This window comes from Panulirus ornatus, chromosome 58 (genome assembly GCF_036320965.1).
Source record: "Panulirus ornatus isolate Po-2019 chromosome 58, ASM3632096v1, whole genome shotgun sequence".
In the NCBI taxonomy this organism is placed as follows: Eukaryota; Metazoa; Arthropoda; class Malacostraca; order Decapoda; family Palinuridae; genus Panulirus; species Panulirus ornatus.
Window position 1 is genome coordinate 762170 of NC_092281.1, and position 13795 is coordinate 775964.

At 47.9% G+C, this 13795-nt stretch overlaps 1 protein-coding gene across 1 annotated transcript in view; it reads right to left on the reverse strand.

Moving 5' to 3' along the window:
* Positions 1-12332, reverse strand: part of LOC139766590 (reelin-like) — a 96181-nt gene extending 83849 nt beyond the window's left edge. Inside the window, 6 exon segments of the mRNA XM_071695442.1 lie at positions 2139-2206; positions 2668-2789; positions 3293-3402; positions 3698-4133; positions 5511-5657; positions 12175-12332. Coding sequence (XP_071551543.1) covers positions 2139-2206; positions 2668-2789; positions 3293-3402; positions 3698-4133; positions 5511-5657; positions 12175-12186 — 895 coding nt within the window. The 5' untranslated portion in view covers positions 12187-12332.
* Between the last annotated feature and the right edge of the window lie 1463 nt (positions 12333-13795).

The following is a 13795-nucleotide window of genomic DNA, read 5'->3' on the forward strand; positions in this document are numbered from 1 at the left end:
ACACATAATGTGTTACTGTGGAGGTCACTCTGTATGGTACAGTACGTACGTCAGGGTGAACTCTTGACTCTAACATGATGTTAGGAGTTAGACAAGACTAACTACGAGGTAAGGTCTTTGTTAGATCAATATGTTAGGCAGGACCAGCTGCTGGTCAGCGCTCATGACAAACCTAACACAGTGAGTAGATTAACACAGGTGTGACTCCTCACCTTACGATCAGATCAATGTAGCACACTGAACCTCCCTCATGTGGTATGTGAGGGATTACACATAACCTTTGCTCACAACACACACGAACAACTGACCTTTCCTCACAACACACACGAACAACTGACCTTTGCTCACAACACAGACGAACAACTGACCTTTGCTCACAACACACACGAACAACTGACCTTTCCTCACAACACACACGAACAACTGACCTTTCCTCACAACACAGACGAACAACTGACCTTTGCTCACAACACACACGAACAACTGACCTTTGCTCACAACACAGACGAACAACTGACCTTTCCTCACAACACAGACGAACAACTGACCTTTCCTCACAACACAGACGAACAACTGACCTTTCCTCACAACACAGACGAACAACTGACCTTTGCTCACAATACAGACGAACAACTGACCTTTCCTCACAACACAGACGAACAACTGACCTTTCCTCACAACACAGACGAACAACTGACCTTTGCTCACAATACAGACGAACAACTGACCTTTCCTCACAACACAGACGAACAACTGACCTTTCCTCACAACACAGACGAACAACTGACCTTTGCTCACAACACAGACGAACAACTGACCTTTGCTCACAACACAGACGAACAACTGACCTTTGCTCACAACACAGACGAACAACTGACCTTTGCTCACAACACAGACGAACAACTGACCTTTGCTCACAACACAGACGAACAACTGACCTTTGCTCACAACACAGACGAACAACTGACCTTTCCTCACAACACAGACGAACAACTGACCTTTGCTCACAACACAGACGAACAACTGACCTTTGCTCACAACACAGACGAACAACTGACCTTTGCTCACAACACACACGAACAATTGACCTTTCCTCACAACACAGACGAACAACTGACCTTTGCTCACAACACAGACGAACAACTGACCTTTGCTCACAACACAGACGAACAACTGACCTTTGCTCACAACGCAGACGAACAACTGACCTTTGCTCACAACACAGACGAACAACTGACCTTTGCTCACAACACAGACGAACAACTGACCTTTGCTCACAACACAGACGAACAACTGACCTTTCCTCACAACACAGACGAACAACTGACCTTTGCTCACAACACAGACGAACAACTGACCTTTGCTCACAACACAGACGAACAACTGACCTTTGCTCACAACACAGACGAACAACTGACCTTTGCTCACAACACAGACGAACAACTGACCTTTCCTCACAACACACACGAACAACTGACCTTTCCTCACAACACAGACGAACAACTAACCTTTGCTCACGACACACACGAACAACTGACCTTTGCTCACAACACAGACGAACAACTGACCTTTGCTCACAGCACAGACGAACAACTGACCTTTGCTCACAACACAGACGAACAACTGACCTTTGCTCACAACACACACGAACAACTGACCTTTGCTCACAACACAGACGAACAACTGACCTTTCCTCACAACACAGACGAACAACTGACCTTTGCTCACAACACAGACGAACAACTGACCTTTGCTCACAACACAGACGAACAACTGACCTTTGCTCACAACACAGACGAACAACTGACCTTTGCTCACAACACAGACGAACAACTGACCTTTGCTCACAACACAGACGAACAACTGACCTTTGCTCACAACACAGACGAACAACTGACCTTTGCTCACAACACAGACGAACAACTGACCTTTGCTCACAACACAGACGAACAACTGACCTTTGCTCACAACACAGACGAACAACTGACCTTTGCTCACAACACAGACGAACAACTGACCTTTGCTCACAACACAGACGAACAACTGACCTTTGCTCACAACACAGACGAACAACTGACCTTTGCTCACAACACAGACGAACAACTGACCTTTGCTCACAACACAGACGAACAACTGACCTTTCTCGCAGACTTCCATGACGCTCAGGTCCTTGAAGAGAATTTGGTCCCTCAGTGACCCCTGGGCTCTGCTCAGGAGACACACAAGATTCACATCAGCTTTAACAGTGGTGGTGGAGGAGGAGGTGGTGGTGGTGGTGGGGGGGTGGGGGGTACTGGAGGTGGGGAGGGGGGGGGGTTGTTGGAGGGAGGGACAGGAGCTAATGTACTGGTGGAGCCACTGGTGGCCAATGCCAATGTTGTTGGAGGGGAGAAGCAATATTACAAATGACCTTAGTAATAATTCCTGATGTTTTTATAAATCAATTTTTGTAGTGTGTGTGTGTGTGTGTGTGTGTGTGTGTGTGTGTGTGTGTAAAATACAACTAGAAACAGCACATCAAGTTTTTGAGTCCTTAATATATAATACAATGGATCATTATCTTGGTAGAACACGACAACAACTTGTTTATATGACAAACGTAAGTCGTGACTGACCCCCACCCCCCTTCCTGGCAGCTTGTGTGGTGCCAACTTGTGGGTAACTTACAGGAAGGCGACGCAGCCGGTGCCGGAGGGCGGCGCCATCCAGAGGAAGGAGAGATGTGAGCGTGGCTTGTGGGAGATGTGGGAGTGCAGCACAGCACACACCAGGCCCTCCGACGCCCCGCCCTGTACACAACATATGGAACGTTACTTTCAATCATGAAAACAACATAGCACCACATTCACAGGGTCGAGAGACGAACATTTCATAGAAAAAACACTGGAGGGATGTGGTATATGGGGAGCAACGTAATGGCGGCAGGCTGACAGCTACCACTGGCACTGACAGGTACCACTTGCACTGACCAAACCTTTACGTTTTTAAGCCAGTCTAATAATGTGAACAGTTCTTGGAAAGGTGTGGGGATAGAACAAGCAGTGGACGGAACATGAAAACGAGAGAGAAATTTGTTGGCTAAGATTAAGAAGTATTTTTGTAGCATAAGTGTGGCGGATGAATGAGCAAAGTAAATGTGGACACCACATAGAAGTGTAAACGTTTGTATGACGGTGGGAAATGTTCAAGAGATGGGGGCCTCACAAGGGTTACTCTCCCTCCCTACATGGTATAACCAGGTCATTACACACATACAGACAGACAGACACAGAGTGAGTGGTGAGGTACTGACGTGTAGTGAGGCCGGTAGCGTGAGGTAGTTAGCGCTGGTGAACTGCTTGGTGAGGGCGTGCACACCCGTCATCAGGAACCCGTCGAACACCACGTTGGCCGTCACCAACACTGCCACAAGAACACACACACACACACACATCAACATCAATACTTCGAAATATTCATCAACTGTACAACATATCCCACAATGTTATACACAATGAATCAAGAATCCCTCATCTTCACGTAACAGCTTATAAGAACTGATCTAACTGGACACAATTTGTTTCATTTTAAGAAAAAATCCTTAAGATAGAATTTCAAATCTCAGGAGGGAGTGAGGGTTGTCATAGTGCCTCCTCATCATACGTGACAACTATAGTCTCCATCTCTCCTTCCCCACGGGGTAGGATCGACGACCCACCTTCGTACACTGCCTGGGGTTCGTAGCCCTGCGCCGGGGTCCTCTTGCCGGTGAACTCTACCCTCAGGGTCACGTCCTGTTCTACGGCGCCCGAGGGCTCCCCGACCCTCGGGTACTGACACATGAAGAAGAAGGGCGACGACACTGGTCCGAAGGAGGTTGATGGCTGAACCTTGGCCACGGCCCTGTCTTCATCCTCGTCCGTGGCAGGTTCGCTATCGTCATCACGGACGAGGACGGACGTGGCAGGTTCACTATCGTCATCACGGACGAGGACGGACGTGGCAGGTTCACTATCGTCATCACGGACGAGGACGGACGTGGCAGGTTCACTATCCTCATCACGGACGACATCTGAGCCCTGTATGACATCATCGGTGCCACGTACTTGGTCGTCCTTGCTTGCGACATCAGGAAGAACTCCGACACTCGACTCCTGCAATATAAGAACCACGTACGTAGCATCAGCTGGGTCATACAATACCTCAAGGTGAATAACATTTTACATGCAGGACGTCAACTGTTCCTGCTCCTCTGGAACAGTAGCAGTGAATGGCAGGCAACCACCTACCAAGGAGGCGCTACGTCTGGGTGTAGGGAGTGGCGCAGTGAAGCACACTGTGGCGTCTGTTACGTACCCTCGCTCAGGCTCAGGTCACTGTCTTTTATCCGCCTTTATCTTGTGTACATGTGGGTTGTTGGTCTTCAGTTCCAGTCCCACTACTTGGTCTTACACACAACACTTGACAACGTAAATAATCATACATCTCTATATTTTCTCTCTCCCCCTCCACTTTTCCCCCACAAGTTCACTTGGCAACACAGCCAACTGATAACCCACCATCAGTCGAGATGCGCTGGGCAGGGAGGTCCCAGTGCCCGCTTGACCGCTCATTATACGACTAGGATCAATCCCGCCTCAGTAGCAGCAGCTCCTGCACCACCCGTTTTACTCTATCAACTTCTGCAACATCTGTCAGGAATCTTACCTTCTCCTGTGGCCGTGGCTGCTGCTCCTCTGCGCTGCCAGATTTTAAAGTATAACATCGTATCGTTTCCGCTTCAGTGGTGGATGGAGTTACGCTTAGTGAGGTACAGGAACACCTGTTGTTCGCTTCGTGGATCTTGATGACATGTCTAATAATCTCTCTGCCATGTGAATATATTACATCGCTACTCTGTTTTATTTCCTCCTTAATTTCAGCAACTATGAAAAGCTTTATGTTTGAACACAGGAGACGTGAGAGCCATGGGCTGTACCAAGACGTGCTTCCAAGCGGAAGGAAACATTGACTGGAAGCCTCGCCCTCAAACCTCGAAGTGTGGTGTTAGGACAGCCATAATCCTTGTTCATCTGAAGTCGACATATGTCCGAAATCTGTTTTCTCTTTCTGATTGTAACCATGACCCAGACGTGCGTTCCAACATGTTTTATTCCATTTATTTGAATAAAGTAACAACTTTTGCATGTACAAAGGACGTATGAACACAAGAAACAACAGGGTAGTTTGACGACCTTAGTGTATGACGTAATGGAACAATAATTAAGATATTAAACAACATGACACATCATATCAGAATTACTCATGTCATTGTCTTTAATAAAAAGTAACTTCTTTTTTCCTCTCCTGGAGGCCAGTATTATCTATTAACAGTAACAATACATAATAATCATTTACAGTTCTCGCATCAATATCTATATGAATTAACCAACTTTACGGTCAGATGAAGCGCAGAGGACAGTATTATAAACGGTTCAATACATCAACATTCCCTCGTCTCTCTAACAACATTACCACAAAATCTGACTTACTTCTTCAACAACCTCAGGGAAGAGGTTAGTGTGGGCGTCTGGGGCTGACCCAGGTGCGGGCGTGGCTGGGTGGGGTTCGGGTTCGCCCGCTCGGACACTCACGCCCACACTGCTGGCCACAACCAACCATAACCCAAGGTAGATTCTCTGGAAAAAAAAAAACAAACATATGTTTACGTCTGCAGCTGGACAACTGTGGCTACTACTGATAACAATACATCTTGGGTTGTCTTATAACATACTGCAAATAGTTTAGTTGTAGTTATTGCATTTACTATCTGTAAAGTTACTGTTACTCATAATTTAGTATTGTTACTTTCACCTGTTGCACGATTATCTTAATATAATCTTGTAAATGAAGAGAATTCATGTTGGTCAAGCTCCGGTGAGTGGGTCATGCTCGCCAAGATCACGCCGCGCATGTGACCCCACAACACACAGCTGTGTCCACTAGAGTTCCTGTGTGTCTGCTTCAGTGTGCTGCATCTTCAACGTTCTGTGTTTGTTCGTCTTCATTCACATAATAATTCATCAACGATGAAATAGACGATTGTTTTCTCTTTGCAAATTATACTTGCTCGTCGTTATACCTACACCAGAGCCTACCATCTACAGCAATTGTTTCCACTGATCATCTCACATGTTCAAGGTATTGACGACACGTCGCTTGCCTTGCACCACATCTACCTAATTCCTTCTATCCTATGCACGCCTCCCACCCTCCTGAAGGCTGAGGCAGTGGCATAAATCTTTCACTCAATCCTTCCATCTGTTTCCCTCTCTCCCTTCGTTCTCCCTCAGTCCTCACACGCTCGTTGATCCTCTTCGTCTTGCTTCTCTCATCCTCTCCAGATGTCCCAAAACATTTTAGTACACCTTGGTCAGTCTGCACTTACCATAATACTTCCTTCTTACGCTATCATTCGTTACAACATCAACCCTCCTCACACCACCAGTTGGCCTCAGGTATTTCATCTACAACGCATCCATCCTCTTCTGTTCTTTTTTCTGAGACCAAGACGCATATACATAAAACACCATCTGGACTTCTATACTGTCAAACATCTTTGCCCTGACAGACAGTGACCTGAACTTTCCTTCCTCACTGCACCAACGACCTTAGCCTTCCTCATCCTCTACTTCACCTTCCATAACACACCCTTGAAGCACAACCACCTTTACCAGGAGCAACTCACCTCCCTCCCGCCTTACTTGCACACATGTGTTACTCGTCTTATCAAAACTTCTCATTGCATTTAGTAACTTTCCGCTCACACCATCAGTTCTTAACACCTTCCACAAGTCATATCTGTCAACTCTTGTCATACACTCTAAATCCATAGATGCCACGTACAGTTTACTGTCAATTTATAAGTACTTTTCCTGAAGCCATGTTGTTCCTCCCAAGTCTGATGCTCTTCGCATGTCACCAGCCTCTCAACCACCACTTAAGTATGTATCTCAACCATGTACACAGAGTACCTGATGGGAACTATTTACCGCTATACTAAGAGAATCTAACCTCGGTTCATCTGTGAGACAGCAAGGTAGGCTAACCTCCAGGATTACGATGGGGAGATGGTTTAAGCTCATCGTGGACTGGGGTTGGGCTACCTTGCTTTCGCGCAGACGGACCGGGGTTCGGTTCGCAGGTTACTGAGATGTATAGTTTACATTACTAGGAATACTCAGTAGACGTACACCTCAGTCAACCATCCACTGGTGTCCTTTACATTGATATAACACTATACAGGTATTCTTCCAGTCCTCAGGCACTAAGAACCCTAACTAATTCACAATAATGTCAATCCTTTCCCTAAGAAACTCCTGCCGCCAGACCAGTTCTCAATAAACCATTCACTATGACTCATTTCGCACACCACCTCGTCCCAAGCCCACCACATCCGCCATCCTGTCACTCAATGCTTGAAACTCTTCAACACACTCATTTCTTCTTCATCAGTTTCCACCTCCTTATCTGCTCCTCTTACTATCACTCATCTGCTCTCGTTCTTTCGCTGTTAACCGCCTTCCAAAACTCCCATCCCAAATCCTTGTTCTTTTTCGGCTCCCGTAGCTTCGTGTTCAGCTCCTGCCACTTCCTCTAACAACAATACATCTTGGGTCGTCTCAATAACTGATTAACATACTGCAAATAGTTTAGTTGTAATTATTGCATTTACTGTCTGTAAAGCTACTGTTACTCATAAATTAGTATTGATAATTTCACCTGTTGCACGATTATCTTAATATAATCTTGTAAATGAAGAGAATTCATGTTGGTTAAGCTCCGGTGAGTGGGTCATGCTCGCCAAGATCACGCCGCGCATGTGACCCCACAACACACAGCTGTGTGTCCACCAGAGCTCCTGTGTGTCTGCTTCAGTATGCTGCATCTTCCCAGTCACTCACACTCTTTCCCTTCAGATATCGTCCATAAAACTATCTTTTCACTTTTACATGAAATTTGACTTCTTCATTCCTCTATTCATAACCCTGTCTCATCCGCTCACCTTCCGTACGCCAACACTTCACCCGCACATGCAAGAATTACTTCCCTTATTATCTTCCATTCTGGCCCACTTCCCTTGTTTTATTTCCTCTTATCTTATATCACTCTTCGCTCCGTCTTGCTGTCTCTGCACACATACACATCTGTCCTAAGCTCACCCACGGTCACCACTTCTTCCTTAAACACGTCAGTGTCTCCTACCAGTAAACCCCAGCCAACCGTCCCGCAAGTCTCGACCAAGAGGGCGAATAAGGGTTCGGAGGAGCGACCCACTGTGGGGCAGTAGCGTGGGACATGGTAGCCCACAATGTAGTAGCTTGGGACACGGAAGCCCAGAACATGGTAGCCTGGGATACCGTAGCCCAGAACGTGATAGCCTGGAACACGGTAGCCTGGGATACGGTAGCCTAGAACATGGTAGCCTGGAACCCTACCACTCGCTATCCTTTCTCATACGTTCATCTCTCACCTCCTGCAGACCACACGTCGTGCACTTTACCAGCACTAAATGTCAGCAGCGCTTCCCATACCACCTTCCATCCCGCCCTCACCCAACCCCCTAGTTTGTTTACTTTTACCTTTGCCACTATTCATCCATTTTCCTTTGGTATCTCCAGACACGATTGTGTGTTCCAAGATCACTCAATGTCACCGCTGTTCCAGCATTGTATGAAGTCTGACGAGTTAAGGAAACACAAGTCTGACGGGTATATTTACAGAAGAGGCCTGCGCAACAGTGTTGCTAGCAGTGCTTGCTACGTCGTCCGTACCTCGCCACCTCAAACAAGCGACTGACAATGGAGAGCGGTAACTACCGTTCATACAGCTAGAGAGCAGCACTCGCATACACGGTAGGGTTCACACACACACACACACATCTGTGACACCACACCTCTTCCAAGACAACGGGGCCGACTTAAGGATCCACGATGTCTGACGTTTGTTGTTCTCACCTTGCGGTAAGTCTGAAAATTCCGACCCAGCGGCACCGCGGTGCGGGAGCGGCGCGCGGCGGCCTGGACTCTCCCTTACGACTATCGCGTGGCGGAGGCCGTCCAGCAGGTCGCTGGCTGCTCTTGGGTGCCCCTGGAGCGCACACATTGTGGGAGCAGAGGACCTCCCTCATCCTTCACAGGATGAGGCCACCACCCATCCTGCCGAGGTGGTTCGAACGAGATCCGATGCTTACGATCACAGCCAGGCGATCACAGCGACTGGCTGCGTGTTCCCGCACGTCGGCATGGGCCACGATCTCTCTCTCAATGTATGTATGGTTCAAGGTGAAATGCCTGAGGATTGGCGGAATGCATGCATGGTGCCATTGTACAAAGGCAAATGGGATAAAGGTGAGTGTTCAAATTACAGAGGTATAAGTTTGTTGAGTATTCCTGGGAAATTATATGGGAGGGTATTGATTGAGAGGGTAAAGGCATGTACAGAGCATCAGATTGGGGATAGAGTAGTGTGGTTTCAGAAGTGGTAGAGGATGTGTGGATCAGGTGTTTGCTTTGAAGAATGTATGTGAGAAATATTTAGAAAAGCAAATGGATTTGTATGTAGCATTTATGGATCTGGAGAAGGCATATGATAGAGTCGATTGAGATGTTCTGTGGAAGGTTTTAATAGTATATGGTGTGGGAGGTAAGTTGCTAGATAGTGAAAAGTTTTTATTGAGGATGTAAGGCATGTGTACGAGTAGGAAGAGAGGAAAGTGATTGGTTCCCAGTGAATGTCGGTTTGCAGCAGGGTTGCGTGATGTCTCCATGATTGTTTAATTTGTTAATGGATGAGGTTGTTAGGAAGGTGAATGTAAGAGTTTTGGAGAGAGGGGCAAGTATGCAGTGTGTTGTAGATGAGAGGGCTTGGGAAGTGAATTAGTTGTTCGCTGACGATACTGCGCTGTGGCTGATTCGGGTGAGAAACTGTAGAAGGTGGTGACTGAATTTGGTAAAGTGTGTGAAAGAAGAAAGTTGAGAGTAAATGTGAATAAGAGCAAGGTTATTAGGCTCAGTAGGGTTGAGGGACAAGTAAATTGGGAGGCGAGTTTTAATAGAGAAAACTGGAGGAAGTGAAGTGTTTTAGATATCCGGGAGTGGACTTAGCAGCGGATGGAACCATGGATATATATATATATATATATATATATATATATATATATATATATATATATATATATATATATTTATGCTATTCGTCATTTCCCGCGATAGCGAGGTAGCGTTAAGAACAGAGGACTGGGACTTGGAGGGAATATCCTCACCTGGCCCTCTTCTCTTTCCTTCTTTTGGAAAATTAAAAAAAAAAAAAAAAACGAGAGGGGAGGATTTCCAGCCCCCCCTCAGCTCCCTTCCCTTTTAGTCGCCTTCTACGACACGCAGGGAATACGTGGGAAGTATTCTTTCTCCCCTATCCCCAGGGAATAATATATATATATACCTCCGTGTTGTACAGTTAGGTTATGTAAAATGCTATCTGCTGGTTGTGTGAGTCTATGGAAGATGACCAGTGGAGACCCCGTTGCTCACCAACGTGAAACAAAGGTTATTGGATTACATAGTAGTCGAATAGTCGTTTCCCTCTTCAGGAGTGATCATAGCCTAGCTGTAATGCTCCCGCCTCCTACACAGGGGTCCCGTGCTGTTGGAAGTTAGTATGTTATATATATATATATATATATATATATATATATATATATATATATATATATATATATATATATATATATATCTCCCTGGGGATGGGGGAGAGGGCGACGAAAAGGGGTGGAAGTAAGGGGTTAAAAGTCCCCTACTGTTTTACTTTTTCCAAGAGAAGGAACATGTTCCTTGCGCTACCTTGCTAACGCTGGAATGACGAATATATATCCTTACACCACAAACATCAACAAACAGACCACAGTAAAGTGACCGTCCCTCAGAACACTTACCTGCACATGTTCTGGAGAAGCAAGAATCCCTCAGCATCCTGTATAGGTCCTGTACGAACAGTTCATGCTAAACTATGCCTGACTTGCTCGGTCATGCATCATGTGACATACAAACATAACAGACATGCAAACCTCATATCATTGCTCTTAGAGCAACCACCATATACCAAACAAATACAGACTATCTGCACAATAAAAGTACTTCCGATACAATATCATATCTATGTGCTCGGCACACATCTTGCCAACAGCACTGGATGCCTCCCGCCCATGATGTTCAACAGCCAACCACCAGGCGCTAAGGTAGAAATAAAAAGCTTACCCCAACCTCATACTTGTACACCATACACGTACTGACAGAACTCCCCATCCCAGTGACAGTATAAACGCACACCTTAATGACTCGACAAGCAAGACAACAACTCCAGCTCTCTGGTTTGACCTGCACTCCAGACCCACAACATGCACAACCTGCATCTACTCGGCGAGTGCTACACACGACCCATCATTCTCAAATTACAAACGCAAATTCAACGCACCAGACGACCTCCCATGCCCAAGACGCAGCTTCCGCTCAGAGAACACAAGACACACCTCACAAACATACACACATCACATCACCATCAAGAGACGGGGTCACACGTGTGTAAAACCCTCCCTCTCTGCTCAGTACCTATAGGTAATTAAACTCCATAACCTGTGGTCCCGCCCAGTAGACGTGGCTGGCTTCCTGAGTGCTGTCGGAGCCTTGGCGAGGCTGCCTGTATATTAGTTCAGTTGATACAGACAACGTCTCGCTCAGAGGGGTCCGTCTTTTGGCTGCTGACTCCTGCAGAACCGTTGGATCATGAAGGCGTCTTAGTCAAAGGACTCCTTGAAGGAGGTCCTGAAGTTGTATAATACCAATATACAGAGGCATTACTCATTGTCAATGTACGGATATGAATGCAGTCTCGTCCAGGACTTTTTGCTTGAAAGTTTATCATTTACTCGTCCCTGCCTGGAATGCAGCCCTGAGTCTGTGGGGCCCGAGCCGCCAATAGCACGGAATCGCTGCCACTTCGCCACCGACTGCTAACAGGTGGACCGTAATGGAAGACTGTGATCGCCGTGTTAGCATCACTGGGAGGACGAAACAAGCCGTCACTCACAGCGACATGACAACAGTAAAGTCTCGTCCAAAATGACTGATGAGGATGAGGAGCAACAGACTCGGGAAGACTTACTCTGCGCTCCATACTGGGGCAGGTGAAGGGTGGGTGCTAGAAGCCAGGAACTGTCTGACGGTGGTCATGTATCATATACTATGGTCGCTCAACACTCCACTACCCTCCTTCCTGAGGCTTCACTTATTGCAAACTAATGGGTGTGTGTCCCTGAAGGCGCAGCCCACTGAAAACAGGATGTGGCGTCGTGATGCCGCCACCCGCGGCCACAGCACCTCGCCGCCACCACCTCCGCCAGACCTCCTCCTGCAGACGACGCAGAAGGGATCTCTCCAGGAGCAAGAGACTGTCTCGTAGATCAACGTCAGAGGAACGTGTAAGATTTATTTTGGTGTTAAATAACGCAGGAATATTAAGGGTAGCCATGGTATGGTAAGGACGGCGGAGAGCGGGTTATGGTTAGTTGATAATGCTTATCTTCTTGTACCGAGTAGTGACGTGTGCACCGGACGTCTCCCGCCCGCAGCCCTCCCCAGCCAACACACACACACACACACACAAGGCTGCCGGCCACCAACACCTCACCTCAGACGCGACACATTCATTGTGTTATCCATGTTGGACGCGACCCTCAGCAGGCACATCAACTTAGTATACGAAGACATTGAACATCACAACCTCCTGCTGCTACACGAGGGTCACAACCCTAACCTTCCTGGGGAAGTCACCTACGACGTCACTCACGATGACTGGGGTCATCCCTGGTGTGGGAGGCCTGTAGACAATGGGGTCACACATTGGCTTAATACAGTCACCTAGTTCCACCCCCAGTCCTCCTGCCCACACTCAGCCCTACTGCCCACCACCAGTTCTCCTGTCCACACTCAGCCCTACTGCCCACACTCAGCCCTACTGCCCACCACCAGTTCTCCTGCCCACACTCAGCCCTACTGCCCACCACCAGTTCTCCTGTCCACACTCAGCCCTACTGCCCACCACCAGTTCTCCTGCCCACCACCAGTTCTCCTGTCCACACTCAGCCCTACTGCCCACCACCAGTTCTCCTGCCCACACTCAGCCCTACTGCCCACCACCAGTTCTCCTGTCCACGCTCAGCCCTACTGCCCACCACCAGTTCTCCTGTCCACACTCAGCCCTACTGCCCACCACCAGTTCTCTTGCCGACCACCAGTCCTACTGCCCAACACTAGCCCTACTGCCCAACACCAATCCTAATGCCCACCACCAGCCTTACTGCCCACCCCCAGTCCTATTGCACACCACCAGCCCTACTGCCCACCCCAGCCCTACCGCCCACCACCAGCTCTACTGCCCATCACTAGCCCTACTGCCCACCACCAGTCCTACTGCCAACCACCAGCCCTACTGCCCACCACCAGTCCTACTGCCCACCACCAGCCTTACTGCCCATCACTAGCCCTACTGCCCACCACCAGTCCTACTGCCCACCACCAGCCTTACTGCCCATCACTAGCCCTACTGCCCACCACCAGTTCTCTTGCCGACCACCAGCCCTATTGCCCACCATCAGTCCTACTGCCCACCACCAGCCTTACTGCCCATCACTAGCCCTACTGCCCACCACCAGCCCTATTGCCCACCACCAGCCCTACCGCCCATCACTAGCTCTACTACCCACTACCAGCCCTCCTGCCCACTA